Source organism: Drosophila grimshawi, unplaced genomic scaffold (genome assembly GCF_018153295.1).
Source record: "Drosophila grimshawi isolate 15287-2541.00 unplaced genomic scaffold, ASM1815329v1 contig_44, whole genome shotgun sequence".
In the NCBI taxonomy this organism is placed as follows: Eukaryota; Metazoa; Arthropoda; class Insecta; order Diptera; family Drosophilidae; genus Drosophila; species Drosophila grimshawi.
In genome coordinates this window covers 5,607,785-5,633,201 of record NW_025063240.1, presented here as the reverse complement: position 1 = coordinate 5,633,201, position 25,417 = coordinate 5,607,785, and the positions used below count along the sequence as shown (strand labels likewise).

The following is a 25,417-nucleotide window of genomic DNA, read 5'->3' as shown; positions in this document are numbered from 1 at the left end:
TTCATGTGTTTCATGTGTTATGAGCTATGTACGTTTATATGTATGTTTATGGTTTAGTTTAGTTCCCTATATCTATGCCATCATCTAACTCTTTGCTTTTGCTCGAGTGGTTTACTGAATTTCTTCATTTACGATTGTGTCTTGCAATGCCCAACAAAAATCATCAGACGCTCAAGCTTTACATGCATAAGTCAGACCCTATATAATAAAACTATTATGTAGAAGGAATGACTGCACTAGTGTTTAGTTATATACGTACTCGTATTTCTCTATATATTTATGTATGTATATATATTCTCATTTTTTATATTTTGTTTTTCTTTTTTGTATATCATATAACGACAACAACAACTAATTATTGCTTTTCGGTTTTAAAATGCGGTACGCGATTATTTTTTATTTTTTTTCTGTTTGTTTTTTGTTTCTTCTTTTTTTTTTGTTGTAATTTTTCATTTTGCTTAAGTTACCTTAGAGAAAAACTCATTAATAATTTACTAAATGTTAGAACAAAAATAACAAAAAACTTAAGGGACATGGCATAAATAAACAGGGAGAAACAGCAGGAGAGGGTTTCATTTGTATGGGGGTAGAGCTTATTATGAATAATTAATAGTACTGCAATTTTTTTTTATCATTTTTTTCTCCGTATTTTAGTTATTTTTGTTTTTTTTTTTTGTGGTGTTTTCTTGTGTGTTGCTTCTTGTTGTTGTCTGTACTTGTGTTGTGGTAGGATTAAGAGCTGTCATTTATAGTTAAAGAGTTGTAGTTGCCTTCTTTTCTTGTTTTTTTGTTTTGTTTTGTTTTTGTTTTTGTTTTTGCTTTAAGTATTTATATAGTGTAGTTAGACGGTGGTGCCTGTGATGCTGCTGCTGCTGCTGCTTCGCTCTGCTGTGCCATTGGATGCGACTATTGCTGCTCCTGCTTCTGCCCCTGCTCACGTCCTGAGCAGCAGAACCAGCCACCAGGATGAGGCGCCCAGCCACAACCACAGCAGACAGCTGCTCAGCTGGCCACAATTGGTCCTGGTGGCAACGCTCAATGCACCCCCATGTCCATCAGTCGCCGAACTGCGACTGCTGCGCGCCGCTCCCTCGATGATGTTGTTGTTGTCCAGTTCATGGAGCACCGGCAACTCACTGAGATCCGATGCCGGCGAGGTGCGCTCCGTGATGGGCGCAAAGAGTCGTTTGGGCTTGCAGCGCTTGTGCTTCTTATAGGTTTTGGTCACATTTATACTGTAGCCCTCGAGGAACTCGGAGCCCTGTAAAAGGAAATGGATAAACATTAGCGCTTGCCTTAGGTCTGCATTCAATAAATTACAGCATTAATTAAATTTTTTGCAGGACACTCCCTACAACTACTACTATAAAGGAGGCCAGGATGCGACACAGAGAGAGACAGATAGACAGAAAAAGAAGCGTAGGAAATTAAGAAAATCTTGTTTATGTGAGTAGAAAACTGAAGTCTCTTTTCTTCATAATAGCTCTGCAACTTTGTGTTCTACTATAAAAATATTTGAGTTTATCTCTTATTTAAAAAGTACCTATTATTATTATACATATTTTGCATTAATTACGTAAAATGAACCAATAAAAATATACCTACATTTGCAAAGAAAATATTGTAGAATGAGTACTTAGTTCCTTCCTAGAACAAGTTGAAAAAATAACCATTTATATCAAACAATCTAAATATTCCCTAAGCTGCCTAAAAAGTTAAAGATTCAAATGAGCATATATATGTATATATATATATGTCGTATATTATTATATGAAACCATATCGCTTAGGTTTCGCCTCTTTCAAATTATTATTGTACATTTGCATTTACATGGGAATATACGAATTTCAAATGAAATTATGCTGCTGATATAGACATTTGACTACACCAGACGATTGCCATGATTAAACATACTTTATGCCTTCGCGTCTAGGATCTACCCTCGAGGGCGCAAATCCACAGCAACACCTACACACACACACACACACAACAGCAACAACAAATTCCAAGCACAATAAGAATACAATGAAGCCATCAGATTTGTCGTTTTCCACTCTTCACCAGCTCCAGCTCGAGCGGCAAAATTTTGCCTTTTAATTACGCTGCATAAATTTGTGTTTATAAATAGGCAATGGCAATGGCAATGGTCTCTGCTCCGAGCAGGACTGGTCCCTCCATTCCCCGCCACTTCACTCCTCGCCGGACCACACCCACACCGTTGGTTGTGAACCACCTCGGCTCGTTTTGTGCTGTGTGGTTCGAGGCTTTGGATTCAATTCTGGATTTTGGTGCGGGTTCGCCATCTTTCCGGGCTGTGGTCAAATATTTTATGGCAGCCAAAAAATCTAAATCTACTGAATGTCTGCATTTTGCTATAAAGGGGGGGCGTGGCACAACGCTGTGGGCGTGAGAGACTTCATAACGAGTGTTTACTAATAATATTATGCAAATCGAGCGACGGGCTCAACGTTGAAATCAAGAGCTGGCGGTTCGTTTGTTTGCTGTGGCTGTTGATGTTGTTGCTGTTAATGTTGCTGTGATGTTGTTGCTGCTGTTGTTGTTGCTGTTGAATTTTTCAAAAGGCATTTTGTGAATCGTTTTACGCTGCCTACCCACACCCAAATCTCCCACCTCCACACAATCATAAAAAAAAAAAAAAACGAAAATACTTGACAGACATTTGCAGGTGTGTTTGGACAGTTTATATTTTGTGGGTATGCGTACGGCTGGGTGTATATATATATATATATATGTGTATGTGTGTGTGTGTGTACATATTTTATAGGTGTTTTGGGGTTGAGAATTGCCTTCTTGTTGTTATTGTTGCCACTGACAGCGACAGGCATTGTAATTGAAAAGGAATGTACGGTTATGCTTACGGGGGCAACAAATTTATAAAATGTGCATAAATTTAAAAGCCTTAATTGCTCTGCTGGGCTGTGACTGTGGCTGTGACTGTGACTGTGATTTAAGCTACCTATATGTGTACATATCTACATATATCCAATAGATTCCTTTCGGATTTTGACATGCTAATTAGCTTTTGGGGGCGTCGCTGAGCGTTGGGCGCTGGTCATTTGAAATCTCCCTCTGGAATTTGCAAAGTATGCTACAACTTTTTATTTATGCTAATTAATGTTGCCAGTCAATGGAGAAAGTGTTTGGTTTTTAGCAGGTGTAACTTTGAAGTGGGTTCCGAGCTGCATGTGTTCAAGTGTGTGTGTGAGAGTGTGTAATCCCTTTCGGTTCAAATTGGATTTAATCGAGATCCTAATAAAGCCCAAAGTGTTTTAGTAGGCTTCAACAATAATCTACAGTCAAATCGAAGGATTAGTTAGGACTTTCCAGTGTGGTACGAATATAAATATTTCATAGAGGAATTTTGCTTAAAATTGAACTGAAAATTAAAGTGAAAAATGTTGTTTAGCTGCCAGAAGAGACATAAATAACAAATTATACAACTCTGCTCGCACTAACTGACCAGTTTTGAAGCCATTTTCGAAATCTACATGAAAGAAAGCTTAAAGTTTCCATAAGAAAAACTAAATGAATTGGTTACGTTTGGCCATTTATTTTAAATTATAAAATAAATTGAATTTGGCTTTTTTTTCTGACTTTCTGGTTATTCTCGACTCTGTAAGTAGGCCTTCCAGCCCATCGACTCTTGAAAGCGTCTATTTAAAACTAATCTGTGATTTCTTTGGCTACTCTTCAGCGATTTCTTTTTTTCTTTTTGGCTTTTTTGCTACTCTCTGTTTTGTTTATATATATATATATATATATATATATATATATATATATATATTTTTTTTTTTTTGTCCTGTTAAGGTGCCTTGTATATTTTTACGGTACATTGAGCGCCATTTACCTTTCAATCTGGCAGCTGGTTCATGAGCATGTTTGCTCATCATTTGCCTGGGCTAAAACTATTTTGTCGGTTGGGTTGAATCAAGTTTTTTGAGCTTTATTTTATGCACACACTCTCGGCTCACTGCTAATTTGGACGCTGCGAGGGCTTATAAATTCAATGGGCATGTCACTGAAGCAAGCGGATGCCTCGAGGCAGCCTCAATGAATTATTGCCTTTGCCGATGAAGGAGGCAAGAAAAAATTAAAGTGGGCGCCAGCGGTGAGGGCTGAGCGTAAAGCAAACCGAGCTGGAAATGGCCAACAACATTTAACGCAATAGCACGGAAAATCGATGACAATTCAAGCGTTGATAATTTTCCTACCCACCAGCCAGTTGGTGGCATAAAAAAATGGCAACAATTCCTAACTTAAGCAATTTCCTACAATTTTCCAGCGACTCGAATGATGGTCATATGGGAGCATTCATTCAGTGACTCAGTCAGTCCGTCAGTCCGTCAATCCGTCAGTCAGTCAGTCAGTCAGTCAGGCATTCAAGCAGTTGGTCTGTTGGCCGGTTGGTCGCTTAAGCCATTGGACGTGAATTAGTGTGGCTGACTGGCAGCTGGCTAGTGACTTGGTTTTAGTGTGTGACCCATTAGAATGATCGTTGGCGAAGTTGTACGTGCGCCGTCTGATATATGTGACCCGGTTGGGGTCTGTTCGGCTCTAGCTGCGTCTGGCCCGTAAAGTGGCGCTAACAAACTCGAATGTAGCCCATTGCCAACCAGCCAACCAACCAGCCAGACAGTCAGGCAGCCAGGCGGACTGCAACTGCAATTGATTGCACTTTATAACGTGCGGTTTCCGGTAGACATTACTCGCTTTGCTGCAGCCACATTATCCGGGTCCTCAGAGAGGCAGAGAGGCAGAGTGGGAGAGACGGAGAGAGACAGAGATAGAGAAAAAGGGTTAGTGGCAGGGGAAGGGGATGGCGAAACCGCTGGGCTTGGATGCCCCTAATGTCTTTTGCCCGTACTCCTCACGATGAATAAATGAGCACTTGTCTAGGACCTGTGTGTGTGGGTCGCTGGCACCCAAGCCAAATGGCAGCAAGAAAAATTATCCCAGATATTGTCTAGTAATTTAGCTGATTAAGCTGATGGATGTAAAGCAGGGAAAGCATCGAAAGCAGCGCAATGTTGCCAGCGATCAGAGAGTGCAGATAAAGTGAAGTTGACAAGAAAAGGGTTAATGCGATTTCGACTGTGACAGCAGCCGGCGATGGCCATCCTTCTGACCTGACAACTAACTTGGCCAACCAGATACGCTTTTTGGTCATCAACTATGAAATGTTAAAAGTATTACCGACGATTTGGTATGGAGGAAGCCAAACTAAATGGACTTAAATGGCTTCTCTGATGGAGCAAACATTTTGAAAGTTATTCAATTCGTTATTTACTTAATTGAAGTTGTGAACCTAACTTATAAGCTACAGTATAAAAGGCACATCCTTACATTATATAGATATATATATAGATATAAAAGAGTATTTTTGGTTTCTCATTGCTTCTGTTGTGGTGGCTACATAATTTCTTTAGTCGTCTCTCTGTCTTGTTATTTGTGACTTTCACTTGGTTAGATTTAACGTTTCGATAAATTGAAGTTGCTTACTCACCGGCACCACATGATTCTTGGCTCCCCAGCAGATGGGCTTAAAGCTGCCTTTACGTGTGGCCTCTTGAAATTCACCAAATTGATTTTCCCAATCGTAGGATATCAGACGTGCCTCCAAAGTCATCCCAGCCAATTCGGGCGGTGATGAAATCAGCACGGGATTTGAGTCGCTGCAAAGAAAACAGAAAGATAGGCAAAGAGAGAGAGAGAGAGAGAGAGAGAGAGAGAGAGAGAGAGAGAGAGAGAGAGACATTATTAACTTTATTATTATTGTCAACTTTGATTAGGACTTAAAATTTATTACAGCCCCCCAAAAAAGGCGCTTTGCCAGCAGATTTTCGAGTTCTCCTCACCGCCGTCGACGAGGGTTGCTGGTAAGTTGGTAAGTCGGTGCAGATTTGCGCGGGATTTTCGATTGCTGAGCGAGGTGGAGAATGGCGGGGAGAAGAGGTCACAGCAAGACGGTCGGCAAAAACTTGAGCTAATTAATCTTTTAGATTTTCATTTGTGACGCGTCAAATACGTTACTTTTTTGGTATACCAAGGGTGACGCGGCCAAACGAAATAAAAACCGCACTCGTATCAAGAAGAAGGGGGCAGAAAGGAGACCAACAGCAGTGCCAGGACAAGCAGCAGGCCCACAAAACCAACAGCAAATGGGCCAAAAGTGTAAAACCTCAAAGCAGTTGGCTGGCTGCGGCAATCAGTGGCGTTGTGGGATACACTTTGCAGGGAAAAAAGATTGTTTACACAAGTTGCAATGACTAATGAGTTGGCTTAGAATTTTTAAAATATGTGTGATGTTTTTTTTCGTTTTTTTTGGGCTTTAGGGAATTTGGTTATATTCCTTAGCAACCCTCAAAAATAACTTTGTTTACGCCATTCATTAGCGTCATTTTTCATAACTATTATAAATGTTATATTTGCGGATTTATTAAAACATTTTCCGTGTTTCTGTTTGTCTTCACGAAGTAAGCAATCCTCTCAAGTATTTAGTTTTTAAGACAACACGCTTTAAGTAACTCTTCCCATGAACTTGAATATATATGCTTTATATTTGGCTGATTAAACTTTCGTTGGCAAAAGTTGTGTTTTAAACGAAAGTTTAACTGTCAAATGATTACTTATCCGACTTCAATCTGCCATTTGAGTTGAAGGTTCAGTCTTACGTTAAATCATTAAATGGAATTGAGCTCAGAATTCGCTTTTGGATTTTGTAGTTGTGCAGTTCTTGGATTGACTCGCTTGCCCTTTTGCTGCCAGCTACGCCACTGCATCTCTCGCGCAATATAAATTCCTTATACATTCATTTCATTTCATTTCATTTCATTCATACCCTCTATTCATTCATTTCATTCATTTCGCTTCGTTTCGTTTTGTTTCGTCTCGTTTCGTTTCGTTAGCGCACTCTATGATTGCCCCGCAATCCGCTGCGCCACCTCCCCGCTGCTCGCTGTATATATTTCGGCTCGTCCGCCCTTACAATTAGGCTAATTAATTTTGTTCTTTGGCTGGCATTACGAAAAATGTTGCTTTAATTTTCTAGCACACCCACACAGACACACGCACACACACACAGCAGGAACAACAACAACAGCAACAGCAACAAAAATATCATCAGCAAACGCACATTTTCTTTGTTGCTGGTTTTGACTGCTTCCTGTTCCTGTGTTTCAGCTGTGTGTGTGTGTGTGTGTGTGTGTGTGGCAGAATCCTTTGCAAGCCGCAAACAAATCTCTTTTAATTAATTTATGATTCCACTCAATCCACATCGAGGGTTGTATGATATCACAGGGACAGACAGCTCACCGAGTTCAGGTTCGGGTTTGGGCCACGGGTTGGGGTAAGTGGCTGCTGCTGTTGCTGCTGCTGCTGCAGCGAATGAGAGCCGCAACAATTTGCGGTTGGCAACACGAAAAATATTAATGTCTGCGGATTGATTGCAACCCCCAAAGCTGCAGTCGCAATACAGAAATACCACCCACAAAACTAAAAACTGGCCACTTGTTCGAATCCCGAGTGCTGACTGTGCCGTAAGAGTGTCTGTGTTTAAGCATGTGTTTGTGTGTGTGTTTGTGTGTGTGTGTGTGTGCGTGTGTGCGTGTCTGTGTGTGTGGTCCAGTTCATTGTGTACGTAGCGTAATAATAATAATATATATAAAATAATAAATTGCATTTATCCATATGTTCCGAGCACGGTTTGTGGCCAGCGTTCTGTGTGTGCACCCGTGTTCCGTATCCTGCGTCCTGCGTCCTGTTTCCTGTGACTTGCCTGCATGCGTGTATCTTTTGACATGAATCCGCTCCCCCTCTCCCCGTTTCGCTTAACCCCCGCCCGCTGCTGTTTGGTCGGTGTTTGTGGTTTATTGAGCGAACCATAGCGTCGCTCAACGCGCTGCTAATATATCCGGACACCGCGTAACCGTAACCGCCCCTTCCATCTCCCACCTAAAACCCGTAACGCCCCTTCTGCCACACGATGCCATAATAAATATAAATGCAGTGGAAACGCACACAGCTGTTACTAATGTTAAAAGGCACTGCCAGAACATAGATTATGCTGATCCCTCTGCACTCTGGACCCCATCCCTTGCCTGTCCACTTGTTATCCCACAGCCGCCTCATCAATCGGTGGCCGTTTCAGTCTTATGGCTGTTGACTTCATTGGCACTCAGTATAATTAAAATTATGAGCCAGCAGCAGCAGCAGCAGCAGGGAGCAGCAGCAGGACAAAAGCTGTGTCTCCACTTTGGTTTGCCATTGTTGATTATAAAATCCAATAGCCCTGCTGCACCACACACATCACACTGCACACATGTATGGAGTGCGCACCACCCGAAAATGCATTCCTGGATGGGGTGGTCACAGATTGCCCTGCAGGGCATAGGTTCTAACAAAAGGCAACTAGCAACGGGAAACGGCAACGGCAACGGCAACTGCAACTGCAACTGCAATGCGATTTTCAATGGGTTTATTTATGTAGCGTTATGACAGCAGCGATTTTCCCACTGTGAATACTTCACTGTGTGTGTGTGTGTTTGGTTGTGTGCATTTATGGTGCCTATATGTATGGGCGAAATTGAATTTTGAACTGGCATTGCAATTGCAATTGGCAGAACGGCAAAAGGCAATGGCCATGTTGATGACAAATGAAAACTAAAATTGCCCAAATAGCCAACTGCCATTGGTCAAAAAGGAAAATGTCAGCCGCCACTTGGATATATGCATGTTTATGCATATGAATGGATAGTTTGTGTGTTTAAAATTAACTCAATGCTGATTGCATTATACAAGATAATGCAATCCTAAATATTTGATAAAAACCTTTAAATAACAATTATTTCATCGAGCCAGAAAAAATGTTTAGGCAAAACAATTTTTATATTTATATTAAGCATGTTTGCCAAAAACTCATTAAGAATAATTCTTGTTCGGAAAAACTAACTACAGATTACAAAGGCAAGATACGTTCTTCTGTCAAGCAACTTGATTTCCTTTGCCATTTACGGTTGAAAAGTCAGAGAAAACTGGAGAAGAACAAAAGAGAAGCTCATCAATCGATGGACGTTGATGGTGTAATGAATGAAAAGAAAATGTAAAACAAGAAGCCATCAAGCAATAAAGGATATCAAACAGGATATCGAGTCCTTAATGAGCCTTGCCTTGGAAATGAAAGGTAAAACAACTCGCGCATTTAAAAATAGCGATACCTTTATCAGTTCGAGGGTCTGAAACAATTAACCAAACAACAACAGTGTGTAATGAAACCAATTTCGGCGGAGAGACAGCCCAAAGAGAGAACTTCAACAATTACTTTGATTTTAATGGTGCGTAATTAAGTAACGAGTCACACACACACACACACACACACACAGGCATACACACACATGAGCATATAGTTAAAATTAATTTGGATGCCATGGCCAGTGTGTAAATTGTGAAAACCACTATCACATTATTTTTGGGCGAATAAAAAAGTGACGGAGCAACAAAATTCCAAACGATAACGCAAATTAAGCCAATAACTGTTGTTTGTGTGTGTGTGTGTGTTTGTGTGTTTGTGTGTATGTGTGATCAATGAAACTCCACCGGAAGCTGGTTGCACTGCTTGCCATTCCACTACCCAACGAGAGCAATAACAGGATTCTCATGCGAATGCCAGCATTGTGCTTCATGTTCCGGGGTCTCTCCGTGCAGGCTCCAACACCAATGCAAGCCAACGACTCCAACGAGTTTTGCATGAGGTTGACGATGACGATGTCGATGTCGATGTCAATGTCGATGAGTCCTGGCCGGGCATGGGCTGTATTCTGTCCTCTGCTGTTGGCCATAACTCCAGCCAGTGTGAGCTGCCTGCCTCGTTAGTGTGTGGTGCGCTGGTCAATTGAGCCACAGTTGAACTGCAAACAATTTTTGAATGTACACGCACACAGACATGACCCTCAATCGACTTGAGCTCAGCTCTCGGTAGCTGCTCTAGTCGCAAAATCTATGCGTATCGAATTAAATTGAAATTCGAGCGTAATAAGCAACTTGTTCAATGCAGTCCAGTATTTTGAGCAGGTTGCGGGTTGTCTTGTCAAGTAGCCCATAATTACATTAGTTGTGTACCTCATTGGATGGCATGCATGTTTCGGTTATCATTCCTGACCGGATAGGGGGACAAAATTGCGCATCAAAGGAAACCGTAAGCTGCATGGCAAATGCCGAATTATGGTTATAATCTAAGCGAATCGTTACAATTCCATAAGCCTCTCAAATAATGCAATTCAATTTTGCACTGGCTTATAATTTGCACTATGCGTCAAATACGCTTTACATCATATAATGTATGATGTATATATTATATATCTAGTCTTTTTTGGCCACGCTCATTGTTTCCTTATAATTCAACAGATTTCTAACTAAAACTCTGTTTGGCTTTCATTTATTTAGCAGCATTGGCAATCAGTTGCGCTCTAAAAACCGTTTGAGCTTGAAAACCTAATTGTAATCCACCGTTCAGTCTATTGTGGTGTTTGTCTAGTTTTTGTCATTGTTTAATTAAACTTGAAGCGCACAAGCGGTTTTGTGGTCAATCTAGAACCAGACACCACCCCCAATTTCGGATCCGTCATCTCCCCTGCTCACTCTCTCTCTCTCTCTCCCTCTCTCTCACTCTCTCTCTCTCTCTCTCTCTCTCTGTTGTACCTTGCTCATTGGATTACAGTTCAAAAACAACTATGGCAATTTCATTCGGCTGTTGTATTTGTTGTTGTCGTTGCACCATTGGACTTTCATTATGAATTTTAATCCGCATATCGCATTCGCACTTGCAGTTCAGGCCCGGTTACTGGTCCAGACACCCCCGCACCTGAGCCGAACCGAACCAAACCGAACCGAACCATTAAGCGGTACAAAATTGCAGTAGCCATAATAACTGACCAACAACAGTAACAATAATAACAACAAGCATTGCAATGCAAGCATTCATGCCATTGTATAAACCAAACAACATCAACAACAGCAACATCAACAACAACAACAACAGACACAACAACATGTAGCAGGACGAGAGCCATAACGACAGACAATTGCAAATGACTTTATCAATTCATGTCGATTTTCGGTAGACACAGTTCAACTTTCCATTGTATGCGTGTGTTTGTGTGAGGATGAGTCGAGGGTGGGCTTTGTATGGCGGTGTCGGGACAAAAAGCCAGTGCATGCCATCGCCTCACAATCACTTACAGCAACGCAGCAAACAATGGCGACAACAACAACAACAACAACAACAAGTGGAGCACCAGCAAATACGCAGAGAATTCGAAGAAAGGCGCAGAAATGCGCCTCAAATATGCACATTCATACATATCTGATGTGCCTCGCTTGCGAGAGATTATCTAATGCGAACGGGCTTCAAATGATTTAACGGGCAACTCTTAACGTGGCTCGAAAGACCTTTACAAACTCAGAGCCGACTTTGGTGATATCAGTTATTTTATCAGAGACTGCATAAGTGATGTGATAATTCTATTTAGTCTCAATTTAAAGAATTACTATGCATATTTTAGGTGATTTACCTGCAACAGCTTGCAGCTTTACTAAATGACTCTTAACAACTTTCTAAAAGAACTTTGACAAAATATATTAAAGAGAGTTCATAAGGGAATCTAACTTACAAATATTTACAATCGAAACAATTAGGAATTTCTCATTAATTTCAGTTGAATGGATTCTTCGAATGTATCAATTTAGAAAGCAATTCTTTAATTGAATTTCAGAGATTCATTTGTCAGCTTTAAGCAAATCTCCAATTAATCGTTTTTAATCCGCTTGAGCTTGACTTTATTTATTTACCATTAACATTCAGACCGTGCCCCAAGTGAGAAACCAATCAAATCTTCAGGACGAGTGCTCCAGCAACACTTTGGTCCTTCAGCCTCATAACTCATTTAGGTGGCCATGTTTCCGTTCTTACCTTCACTTGGTGCCTTAATCTATTTATGCCGTTTACTTTGATTTGCGCAATGAAGCGAAGGAGCGAAGGTACGAGTATATAAAAAGAAATTCAGGGGTGGCATAGAAAATTATCTTTGATTTTGACTTGACCGCGTCGGTCTTGTGTCAATAGGAAGTGATTAATAGAGCGTGCCCTCACAGAGCCGGCAACCCTCTGGATTCTCCACCTATTGCACATCAATTCAAAATGAATCTCGAAGCTGACATTCAGGTTTAATTTCGACTAATTTTCAGCGAATGCTTTAATACAATATTTATGGGGCTCCTCCCCCGAGATGATTATGCCCGACCGCATTTGAATGGAAGGCAAAGCAATTCAGGAGTCAAGTGCAGGCAGTAGCGTTCCCGGATTCGATCTGTACAAATGAGCTGGCGAACTGACGAGGTGACGACCTGGCGAACTAACCGAATTGTGGCCATGTGGTCTGTTTATTTAGCACTTTGCGCTTAATAGAAATCAATATTTTCTAAATAAAGCGTATTGGCGTCGGAGGTTGCGGTGGCATAGGTAGAATTCACTTGGATGCCACTCAGCCATGTCTCGTAATTTATTTTTGCACATTTACAATTAGAGAGCACTGTGCAGAGAGCAGTTTATTTTCCAATTGTTTGTTAGGCAAATACTTCAGACCGAGGAATACTCCCGATGGATGCCAGGTTCTTCAGCTCGGCCTCCTCTCTCTCTCTCTCTCTCTCTGTCTTCCTCTTCCTCTTCACAGGTCACGTGGTTGTGCCAACTTCGAGTTCGTTAGGTGATTTGGTTATGCAACAACATCATTAAATCACCAATTACCTTAGTCAACAGAGGAATAAACTGAATTTCCTTATACACAATGCCCAACGTCAAGTGGATGCAGAAAGCATTGTACAATGGGCCAAATGTAATATGCTCTGCATAAATAGTTGTTCCTCTTTTGTTTTAAGTATAAAAATATATTGCACTTCTCTAATCATTTATATCGATCTATTTTGTTTCTAATTGGTGTAAATCAATTGCTTTTAATTTTTCGTGCATATTGCACTAATTCTCGATCATTTTCTGCATTCCCTTAAACTAGGCGGACTGATTTTATCGATGAATGCATCACTTTATCGATATCTCAACAACGTATGCATTTTTTGGACTCAGCTAAATGTCAATATTCATTTGGCTTGTCAGTCGAATTTCGCGTCCATTGTGTGGCATGTCTGGCAGAAGCTTTCGACTTCGACGAACGACTTAAAATAAATTCCACCATATAATATTGTATATGTATATGTCTATATGTATATATATATATCATTTGTATAGTACAAGTGGGGAGGGTGGGGTAACTTACGTTGCGAGTTGTTCGATGCCGAGGGAATGCAACACTGTGGGCAGGCTGGGTAGTGAGTGACACGTTGTCAGTTTCTTTTGGCGTGGATAGTAAAGTGTCAGCACGGTGCAGCTTTCTTCCTTCATTGTGAGTCCACCTGCAAATAGGGAGAATGGGAGAGAGAGCATAAGAAACGCATAAGAAATGCAACGGCGGAAACAACAAGAACACAAAATCGGCAAACAAACGACAAAAAAGAAAATATTGCAATAAAGGAATAAAAATATCGTACGGCTGACAACACACACAAAATGCAAAAATACAGCACGGAACTCTGGGCGACAGTCACCAGCGAGGACAATTTCCTGGCTGGCTGGCTGGCTGGCCAGGTAAGTCTGAATCCCTTACCAATCTCCACCTGACCCCCCGTCCCGGCCTACGACCCCTCTCTCCCACCGCCCACTGTATCTACTCATTGCGATAACTCACTGACTCACTGGCTATGAACAAAAGACAAAATTAAGCGTCCGTTGGCTGTAAAGCAGCAGGCGCCATCATAATAATATTCCACAAGACGAAATTGATGGAAGCAGGCTGAAGGATGCAGGATACAGGATGCATGGACCTGAAGCGGGAGCTGAAGCTGGAGCTGGAGCGAAGCAGCAGAAGCATTGGCATTGCCATCACCAACATCAGCATCAACATCAACATCATCTTCCTTATCCCAATCCCAATCCCCATTGTCATCGTCATCATCATTGCTTTATTTGAGTTGGAAGCTTTACGTTTTCGACTCATACGCCTGACTGCCTGTTTTACTGCTCGGCTCGCGGCATTCGTCTGCTCGGACTGTGTCTATCTCTCTCTCTCTCTATCTCGACACACACATATATATCAGTGTGCTCCTCCTGCCTTTAGTGCAAAGTCGTTAGGCATGGTCTATTACGATTGTGCCTCCACAGAGTTGCACTCAATTGTTGCCGCTGCGTTCATTCACTTAGTCTAGATTGTAGATTGTGTGCTGAATTTGTGCAGCTAGCAAGAAACTTCTTGCAAATTTACGATTCATGTATTCTCTATTTTCTGTAAGGAGTGTTCGCCACGCTCGCTGAGAATAACCCACTAAGTAACAAATGGCCAATTGTGGAGTAGTTGTGGAACTTGATGCTATTCTCGTATTTGCAGTTCGTCAGAAAGTAAATTTACTTTTCCATGGTGCTTTCAAATTTATAAATGATTTTCTTATATAAGTGGTGATCTCGTTTTGTTTTTTTGTTTATAACAATTAGAGATTTCTGAATCATTTCTACAGAATAAATTTGATTTCATCATCGAAACTTTTTCTTTAAGGATTAAGCTTGATAGTGGTAAGTTTCAATTCCCGATTGTTTAAATATTAATTATTTGACAATTTTCTTTTAGTTGCTTTTCAGTTGCCTTTTTAAAAAAGTCCGAGACTTCCGTATGTTGATTAAGAAAAGTACATTTCCCTTCTTTTGTGATCAACACATCCTTTTGTTGTCCTGCTTCACAAATTACATTCTACGGCAGGTGTCTTTTGTAACTGCACCAATACGCTGCTTGCTTCCCTCTCATCTGACTGTCACATTGTCCACTTTGCTGGAGAGACTTGTACAGTTGTCAGTGCACCATACCCCAACCCACCCACACTGCTCCAGTGTTCATCTCAACACCCACATTGCAATGGGGTTGAGGCTGACGTTGACACCCAGCCCGCTTAACACCTGGCAGTTTCGTGCTAAGTGAAATGTTTCAATGTCTTGGTTTATATATTTTACAATGAGGTCGTCAGCGCCGCCTCCATTACAGCCCGCTTCTGCTCTGGCCTGCTCCTGCTTCTGTTCCTATCCCTGTCCCCGTTTACGTCCCTGATACTGCTACTTTTTCTTCTCCTTCAGCTTGGCAGGCGGCTGTCGTGTGCTTCATTTTTGTTTCACCGTATGACGGTGCCTGGTTCTGGTTTTGGTTCTGTTTCAGTTTCAGTTTGTGGTACTGCACTTGGTCCCTTTACTGCTGCTGACTGCTTATCGCTTCTTCTTCTTCTGTTTCTTCTTGTGGCTGTCGCATATCGTTTGGGCTGATTTAAATGTGTCATAACGATGACTCGCCTGTTTGCCAGGACGAGGGGGGAAGCAACGGGTAAGCATTGAACATTTTTGCAGTTTTCCGCACGACAATGGCTGCTTGCAATTTTTATTTACTCTGCCCATATATTTTAGGGCTCCCTTAAGCGGAAACATGGGGGGGCAAGGGTAAAATGGGTTGGTTTGGCTGGTTGGCTGGTTGGCTGGTTGATTTTGGAGCACTTACCCAGGGTAATTGCCTTTCGTGACGAACTGTCATAAATGCATTCGGCGATGAGTCTATCGCCGGGCATGGAATGCACCGACTGTGGCAAACGTCGAAAGTCCTGATAGGCCACATCTATATTGCTGTCGTGTGCAATTGGCGGAAGCTCCTCGGTTTGTCGTATCTGCAAAAGTTAGTTTGCTCATTAGCATTGGCTTTGTCGTTGGCTCTCGCTCTCTCTGGCTCTGGCTCTGGCTTTGGCTTTGACTCTAGCTGGTCGCTATAATCGTCGCTCAATTCGCAGAGCGTTGTTCTATGCAAATAGAAGAGCACTTACCTGGCGCAGCTTAACCTCCTTGCCGATTTGATGTGTGCGCATCATGACCGCAAAAATGTTGATGCCCGGTGCGGGGAAGGCATACCCGGTGCAGTCCTCAATGCACTGGCCCTCGGATATCACGCGCTTCTGTCCCGGCGGTATAATGTGGCGCCAGTTGGGATCCATGCCTGTAAATGTTGAGAGAGCGTGTGTTGAATGCTTTTAATTAACGCTCCATCAAAGACACTGGCAGTTAGCATGTCATGCACAATCCCCAACAAATTCGATACCCACGAGCCACATCCACTCTCATTTTGCCAGCTATCACTGGCACTCTACTTATTTAGCTTTGAACGTTGATTTTTTAATTCGATTTGTCGCAAAACGTGTAATTACATTTTAATTGCTGCTTTTGATGTTTGTTAACAACTTTGTCAGTGCAACGTAGACAAAAGAAAAAAGAAAAAAACTGGCAGAGGTTCGCTCCCATCGTATATACATACATATATCAATTAGGAATCTTTTTAGTCTTTTAGCAATTTGTTTGACAATCACATTATTTTTTGTGTCTGTGTGTGTCTTAGCTGAGTTTGGTGTGTGCCACGCTCCTCCTCGCGCTGTCTCAATTAGTTAAATGTTGCGGAATATTGTTCATTCGCCGCGTTGGCTGTCGTTCTTCTCATCAGTATACGGAATTAAGTAACCCGTGTCGCCGGTCGGCGTGTTGCAAAAAATATTTGAAATTCATGTGTGCCACATATTTTTATTTACCACTGTTTGGCGTTTCAATTGTGCTGTGCGTGTGTGGGTGTGTGTGTGTGAGTACTGCTGTGAGTATGCCAATCAAAATACTCGCGGAAAATGTTTGGCATTGCTGGGTACGAAAAACCTCTTTTACTAAGAGCCCCCAACTGGCAATTGATTTTTATTGTGAATCCGCGTGAGCGTCCTTCTTGTTTCCTTTCTTTTTTTTTTTTTTTGTTTTGGTTTTTTGTTTTTGCTTTGTATTTTTAAAGCCTTTTTACGGTAAAAGAATTGCATGTGTTTGTATTTATAGCTTAGTCATGCTCGGTTAGCAACATTTGATAGGAAACATACAAACATACAACGACATACGAGTTGATTGGATTGCAGTAATATTACCTAGTGTGTATCTACACTTTTAATGGAATCAAAGCGATTTTCTTTCTCTACTTTCCTACTTGTATATTGCGCTTAGAGCAAATACAAGGATTCTTGTACAAAATATGACTTTGATAATTATGCTTGTTAGTTGGTTATCAGACATAAATTGCCTGGTTCAATGAAAACAGAAAGCAATAAAAACATAATCTATGATTACTGTGTAAAAACAAACTATCAGCAATTTATGCTATAATCCCATATCTATTGGACAGATTTTCATTAGAAGGCTTAAGCGTTATCTAACAGTTTCGGGTTGGGACAAATGTGATTTAGTTCAATTATAAGTGAAAGCCAGACCGTTAATCGAATTGTCCAATAAAATACAAATGTGGAGTCAACAAAATCAAATCGAAATTTTGCAGCAGGTGCTCGTGTTTGTGACACAAAGTGCCATTTAAAATAATTAGAAAAGTTGTTCGTTCCAATTTTTGATACAGTCGCCATTTTGCACTGACATTGCCGTGTTGCAACGAGTTGGTGCTGTTACTGCCGCTGCTGCTGCTGCTGCTGTTGTCAACGCGGCAACGGTGCAAGGCAATTGGCAAATTTGCCTCCCCACATAGAATTCGCTTCCGCTATGCAGTCCGGCATTCGCATGTTAAATATCGATTTGAAAAATATGCAGTTATGAATTGTGCCATGGCTCACAGTGTCGTCTGGCCAAATCAAATAGAAATAGAGCCAGTATGGCAGGCAGTAAGCGCTCGTTGCCAAAACAACCAACCTCCAAAATCCCATCCCCAAAATCAACTCGCACTCGTTGCGCCGATTTGGCCAATATTGAATTTGATTTAATGAATGGAAATTGGCAAAAGCATCGGAAGAGCGATAGCGAGATGCGCTGACAGTAATTTATGTACCGGAGTGTTATTGAAATCTTTTTCGATTTAATTTCATCAAGTTATTCAAATTGGCGTTTTGTATGCCAACAATTTATATGCTTTTTTTTTTAAGCCAACAAGTAACTTGGATATGATGTTTTAAAGTACAATTTTCCTTTAACTTAGTAGGCAGCATGCATCAATGTGTTGCAAAGCTCAACTGTTCGTCTTATTTATATTATTATGAGAATTTTATATTTCGCTCACAGAACATTTTAATTTTGTATTTGATTATTCTGTGTCTGTAGTTGTCAAATAAAATGGTTGACTAAATTTGAATAAATGCAACTCAAAAGGAAGATTAAGATAATCAAATTATTCTGATAAAGATATTTGAGTTAAGCACAGAACAATAGATTTTAATTTTATGTCGTTTTTCAGAATCACTCTCAACAGCTTAACGACCATCTGGTGAACAGTGTTTTTGCGCTTTAACTGAACAAAATTTGATAAATGCGCATGAATTGCAATTTGGAATTAAATTGATGATTTTGCCCTCTGAATGCGCTTCGGCAATATTTGCTAGATACTTTTTTATTCGAACTTCCACACCTCCTCCTCCTTGTAGCACGTTGATTGATTTTGTTCCATGACATTTTATAAAATGACCAACACAAGATAAAACGCGAGAGAGTTTTATAAGCCAACATGCCACAGTTAAAATTCGTATTCGTAATTGAAAATTGATTTCAACAACACGATGATGACGCTGATGACAATCATTATGGGAAAAATGCTAAGCTTAAATTAAATGCGGCAATGTCATATGAAAATTAATAGATTTAAAATTCAGGGCAAATGTGCATTACAAATTTGTGTGAAATGATTAAATTGATAAAAACGTATTCGATTTAATAAACGGCATGGAAATTTAACTTTACAACTGATATGAATTCTGTATAAATTCAGATTGGCATTTGCCAAATTTAAAGTAGTGTAGAATAATGGCATCATGTTATAACTATTGGAATGCACGATGTATAATCTCTGAAGTTTCTTGTCAATTTGTCGAGCACTTATCTTGTTCGATTATTTATGTTCTACTCGGCTTAACAAGCTCCCCGGCGCATTGGCAACAGTTTACGCTCTGGCTCCAATCATCCCCCATCTCCAAGGTGCCATAAAAATTCGCCAAGCCGCAGCAACATTAATCAAAGCAGCGCTGCATACACCAGAGCGCTATATCAATAACCAATTAACTTGAAATTAAATTTTGCCACACGGACGAGAGAGCGACCCACAGGAGACACACAGATCCCCGTAAAGAGGGACAAACAGACAGACAGACAATCGTACGGGAAGCATAGCAATTTCGCAGCTACTTACGCGTGTGGGTCGAGCCGCTTTGGCTTGTCCTCCGCTCCCCGTAGTAACGCCACGTAAGAAAAAAACATCCAAACGTAATTCAATTTATAGCAAGCCAGCAAAATGTTGCAAACGTTTATATATATATATATATATATATATGTATTTATATGTACATATACATATGTGTATCTTTTTAATTTTATATATCAAATGTAGATATGTATTTTTATGCGTTTGTAGATATTTTTTATTTATTGACTTGCGTGTTGTGGTATGCGTTAAATTCCAATTAAATATTTCAATAGCATTGCCAACGCTGGAGAACTGGGAGAGTTTGAGACCACCCCAGCCACAGACAGAAGCTAGTGGTGCCTGCTTCAAGGATTGCAAGACGCGTCCCTAAAATTCTTATACATATATATTATTTATATATATATATACATATATATATATACGTATCTATAAGCACCGTTTTCATCTCTTATTATTTTTTTTGTTTTATTTTATTTTTGTTGCGCTTATTCGCTTCCGAAAATTGCACTGTATCAGAATGTATTAATCTACTTCTGTGCCGTAATACTCCGGAAGTTTTGGCAACACCTACTCAAAAAGCATCGAAAAAACGTGCGGGCAGCGGGTGGGTGGAAGGGGCGCATGATACCTTCTTCCTGTATGGCTTATTCCCCCACTCCCCATCCGCAGTCCCAACTGTGTTGGCCATGTCTCTGTGCGGTTGTAACAAAGTTATATTGGTTTGCGTGACTATGAACAAAAGTAAAATAACAATTACAGCAACAACAGCAACAAGGCAACAAAAACACAGCGGCCACAGTGTCCGCCCTCCATCCCCGTAGTCTGGTGGCCACAAGCAAACACAAAAACCAAAACGAAGCAACCAAAAGCTGAACAACAGCAAAAATAACAATAAGAAATAGACTCAGAGGTGGGAGTAGAACCCAAAAAGGAATAAAAAAAATTTACAAAAAAAAAAACACAAAAATAGAAAACAAATTGTAAAGTGAAATTAGTATTTTAGTTATCCTGTGCGCAGGCATAGCAATATGTATATGGAAAGGAAACTTGAAAATTTGTTTAGCTAGCTCTGGTGGGTTGTCGGGGTTGTCGGGGTTGTTTAGGATACTAGTTGTACAATACACCTTCTCACAAAGCCCTCAAGCCGGTTGAACACACGAATATTGTGGTAAGCGACTATGCTTAAGCGTGGTTCGCTCAGGAAGTTAGTAAAAGATGGAAACTTACGAGAAATACATATATTTGTAAGTAGAGAAGGCAACTTGAGACTTGTTGGTGTTCTCAATGATTTTAGAACAATGGAATTTGAAGCCAGTTTACATTTCAATGCACACTGCATTAGTCTACAGTTCAGAGTTTCGACTACTAAATAAGTTTTCATTCTAGCTCAAAGAAACCCACGAGTTATTTAAAATCTATATGAGTAATAACTAAAACTCTCTTTCTGTACCTATATTTTCGCTGTTTCAGTAAGTTTTTTAATATGTTTATTCGACACAGAAATATACTTAATTGCTGCAGTCCCCGTAGCTACTATACAAATATATTTGCTTTATGGCCAATAGACGCGAATATTTTCCACCCTTAGGCCAGTTAAATAAATAATCGAAATGTGGAATACCACAAAGTTTTAGACTGACTGAATTGCCATTAGTAATTTATTAATTTGCTTTATGCGTGCTGTCCATGATAAATAATGCAAACATAAAATCGCTGAACAAATTGTTTGTCTATTTTTTTGTTTTTTTTTTTTTTTGTAATTTGTTAGTCTGGTTTGCACCCTAAGAGACACTCCTGATAAGCAATTAAATATATATTTCTATTGTATACCAAATTGTGAATACAGTCTGGGACCATAGTCAATGTATAGCGCTTTTGTTTCAACTGTTCCGGCAGGACACACCTTTAACCACGACACACACACACACATTGATACAAACTCTCACACACACACACACACACGTAGAAAAACTCATAAGCTTTTGTTTTACTAGCCACCAATGCGGCTGCAGGTTTTGCAGACCGCTTTAACTGCCAGCTCTCCGCATCCAACAACTGAACAACTCCCAGGGTCGTTTTTGGACTCGGCAATCTCATAAATTGCATGACATGAGTTGCATATATGAAAGCTTGCATCGCATAAAATATACACTCAAACACACACACACACACACACACAGACAGACAGTATCCACTGCATTTGGCGCACACACACACACAAAATGACTCGTACATAAAGGTATAAATGTATGTGTGTATTATATACATATCTATTTGGTATGTTGGTGATGGTGACCCAAACTTACCGATTGACAATATGCCAGCGTCATTTGGTCGCAGCACGTGCGTAAAGTAGATTTTCAAACCCGAATTATCCGCCATTTGTCTGGCATGCAATTGGGCAAAGTCCGGCTTCAAATTGTTGTAATGGGTCTCCATTAAATAATATTTGGCCTGTCGCGACTCAATCGGGTAGCCGGCTTCATGTGGATATGTAAAGCCCTGCAAAATATAAACGACACATTATGAAAAACAAAAGAGCTCCAAAAACACAAACCAAAATAAAAGCAGAACCTTCCAGTGTTGATTTTATACAACACACCCATGCATATTTTTGTATGTTTGTATGTATATTTGTATGAGTATATGTATTTGTACTTATATATATACAGCTGGCAAATGAAGGACGGAAGTTGATGCCATGGTCATGTGCAATTTAAATTCGCTGCAAGAGCGGCAACAGCAGCCGCCATTCAATTGCATTGCATTACATTGCATTGCAGTGGCACTGCGCCCCTTGGGCGCCCAAAATAAGGCAACACATGGGCACACGGGCACATGGGCACTGCATTATGGGGCTCCTGTGATGAAATTATGAAAAGCACGACAAAAAAAGGGCTTCAGAAGGGCAGAAGGCCAAGCCGTTTCTTTATGTAAATGCCCTTTGCAGAAAACGGGGTACTTAAACTTAATAGATATGCTCGTCAAAGGAACTATTCGCTTGCTACAGAATAGACTGCTAATAATATTTTAACACTTGCCTAATATCAAAGACCAGAGAGATTTATATATAGTTTGAATGTTTATATAAGTTGAAATGTTTACATATTAACTATATTATTAATATACAATTTTATTTTCTGACTTGAATCTCAGCACACTCTTTGGCTCTTTTTATGATTATTTTTCTAGCTCAAACATTAATTTCTTTATAAAATTTTAACTTTCTTCTTAACTTTATTTACCATTAGAAAGAATTGTAATTGTAAGGCTTTTGAATCAAAGGCTTGGAAAGGTTTAGACTTGACTACTGAACTCATTTCATAAAATATTTTGTTAGCTTGCTCGTCCTGTTAATAAACTGCTGTACAATTCTAGCATATCCTGATTTACCATATCTATTTAATGTTACTGCATTTGAATGAATTTATGCTCTCCTAATCAGAATTTGTGCAAGAGTATTTCAAGTTTCATACTCTACATTCAATGCATTCGTGTACTTTGTGTTGAAAGGAAGCATTTGCGAAGGTTAAATTAATATTGCATGGTTATGGTTCTGATGCTGATGGGTGGCAGGTTGGGCGGGTATGGGTATGGATATGAGTTCAGCAGAGTTAAGCTGTGCTGAGCTGAGTTGAGTTAAGTGCAGTTGAATCAGATGCTTGCTTACCTCACTGCCCCGCGACCAGGAGGCAACAATGGCATTGCATGCCAGCGGTATGGAACGGGCGCCCATGCACTGCCTGCCCTGTTCGCGTGCCAGCTCCTCCAGCTCCGAGTGCGAGCCTTGGCATTCGTGGAGCGTTATGTGCTGCAAGTAGTGTACGCTGGACGATGAATCATAAATCGGCTCGTACTGTTGGTCCCATGAAAAGAAAATGAACACATCCACAGTGAGAGAGTGAGTGAGTGAGTGAGTGAGTGAGTGAGTGACTCAGCCAACAGGAGAGACAGAGATAAATAAATTTTTAATATTTCAATTTGGTTATGCCGAGGCAAAGGACACAGAAAAACGAAAATAAAACGAAACGAAACGAAAACTGAATGCAGCAAAGAACTGCGCTCTTGGCCTCAATTATGCATGGCATATAAGTAATAACGTTTAGCAATGGCCACCAGATATTTCTTACCCGGATGAGATGATGCTTGCGATTGATATCCTCCAGCTTGAACATTTTGCACCAAAATAGTGGCGTATCGCCCGCAGGCAGCTCCACGTCCTCATTGCGCAATTCCAGCACACGAACGCGCTCATCATGCGGCGTTGGCAACTGCAGCTGGGCCCGTTGCATCAGCACCATCGGTCGGTAAGGACGAAAGGCTTGCCCCGGATCGGGCAGCGTGCCGGGACGCAACGAGCCGTGCGGTGGATCCTGTGCGTGATACATGTACAGCAAACGCATCGTGTCGTTCTGTAAAACAAAAGAAGAAAAAAAGAATGAGAAACAGAATGAGAAGCAGAATGAGAAACAGAATGAGAATCAGAATGAGAAGCAGAATGAGAAGCAGAGTGAAAGGGGGCATGGATAATGAAGAGTTGAAAAATGTGTAAAAAATTAGTACGCAAAGGTGTCTGTGTGTTGCTCGCTTCTCTTTTTTTAATGGGAGTTGCAATAAATGGCATTATGATAGCACTGCCTGGAAGCAACAACAGCAATAATGTCGCTGCTGACGTGTACACGGATGGACTGTCTGGCACTGGCGGCTATGTAAGAGCCATGGGGAAAGCTGCCCAACGAAATTAAGTAAAAGTTAAAAGAGGCAACAACAAAAATGGGGGTAAAAAAAAAAAAAGAAAGGAGATGCGCACGAGCTGAGCAACGGAAGGAAACGGAAGTCGCCTTGCGGCCATTGGCAACTGGGCTCAGGTGTTGTTTGTTCAGTTGCAGTTCACTTTGCTGTTTCGTGCCCCATGTTTTCATGTACCTACATGGTACTTGTTCCGACTTGTAAGTACATAATTGTAAACAGAGGGTATGAGGCAGACAGCTAAGGCAACGTTGCCACAATTCAAAGGGCTCCTTAATTATTGGATCACAGGCAGTGATAAAATGAGTACAAGCATTGCTTAAGAGAAAATGTGATTGCTGTTTAAAACTTTTTGTATGTAACTAGATGGCAAAGGAATAAGAAACCTGCTCACTAAGCAAATTTGACACAGTTGGAATTTTATGAAGTAGCTCTATAAATGTTATACTTTCAAATAGTTTATAATTTGCTTCTCTCTTCGAATGTTGCTAATATTATAATAATAAAAAAAACAAGTAAAATTTGCAGGCAACGTTGCCACATTTAGCAAATTGCTAAATTTAATTGCTGTAATTGAGTCCAGTTTACAAGTTTTATCTGAATAATTCAGAGGGCATTTTAAGTAAGCTTAAGCTCAACCAACTATTAGTAATGCTCTCAACTTAATTGCTCGACAGTTAGAATTGCATTGGAGCTGCAACGTTGCCAAACTTCACACAGGAATTTCTATGTTGTTGACTGTACTTAAACATTTACCAAAATTTTGCAGTTACACTTGTTTTTTTTCATTCGTTTTACCCACACCACAAATCCAGCCAAGGACTCGTTCTGTTCGCCAATATACATCTTAGCTTCAAAACAGCTTTTAAACGTCTAGCGCGCCCAACACTCCTACACATAGCAATACACACACACACACACACACACACACACACACACACATACATACACACATCTTGTTTGGCTTGTTGTGGCCATTTCTTTTGTATTATGTATGTCTGTGGCTAGCATGTGTATTTCATTCGCCACGTAGTTTTAATTGGTAAACCCAAATTAAAGCTTTCATTAAAGAATCACAACACGACGGACGACGGACGACGGACGACGGACGAGGTACGACGAACGACGGACGACCCGTCGGCCCAAAATGTGCTCACGACCGAGAGGTACTCCTGTATACAGTATGACCTCTGCACTCCTCGCCTCCTTGCGTTGTTTGTGCTTGACTCATATGCCTCGGGGGCTTTTGGAAGCCAACAGTCAGCTGTCATTGTGTGCATGTCATGTGCACGTGTATTGGTCTCTCTCTC

The 25,417-nt window shown here is 40.6% G+C and overlaps 1 protein-coding gene across 1 annotated transcript in view; it reads right to left on the bottom strand.

Moving 5' to 3' along the window:
• Positions 1 to 681: 681 nt before the first annotated feature.
• Positions 682 to 25,417, bottom strand: part of LOC6558610 (MOXD1 homolog 2) — a gene marked incomplete at its 5' end in the record, with an annotated part of 39,256 nt that continues 14,520 nt past the window's right edge. Inside the window, 8 exons of the mRNA XM_001985109.3 lie at positions 682 to 1,261; positions 5,525 to 5,693; positions 13,344 to 13,479; positions 15,654 to 15,816; positions 15,970 to 16,139; positions 21,665 to 21,860; positions 23,029 to 23,214; positions 23,489 to 23,770. Coding sequence (XP_001985145.3) covers positions 935 to 1,261; positions 5,525 to 5,693; positions 13,344 to 13,479; positions 15,654 to 15,816; positions 15,970 to 16,139; positions 21,665 to 21,860; positions 23,029 to 23,214; positions 23,489 to 23,770 — 1,629 coding nt within the window. The remainder of the gene's footprint in view (positions 1,262 to 5,524; positions 5,694 to 13,343; positions 13,480 to 15,653; positions 15,817 to 15,969; positions 16,140 to 21,664; positions 21,861 to 23,028; positions 23,215 to 23,488; positions 23,771 to 25,417) is intronic.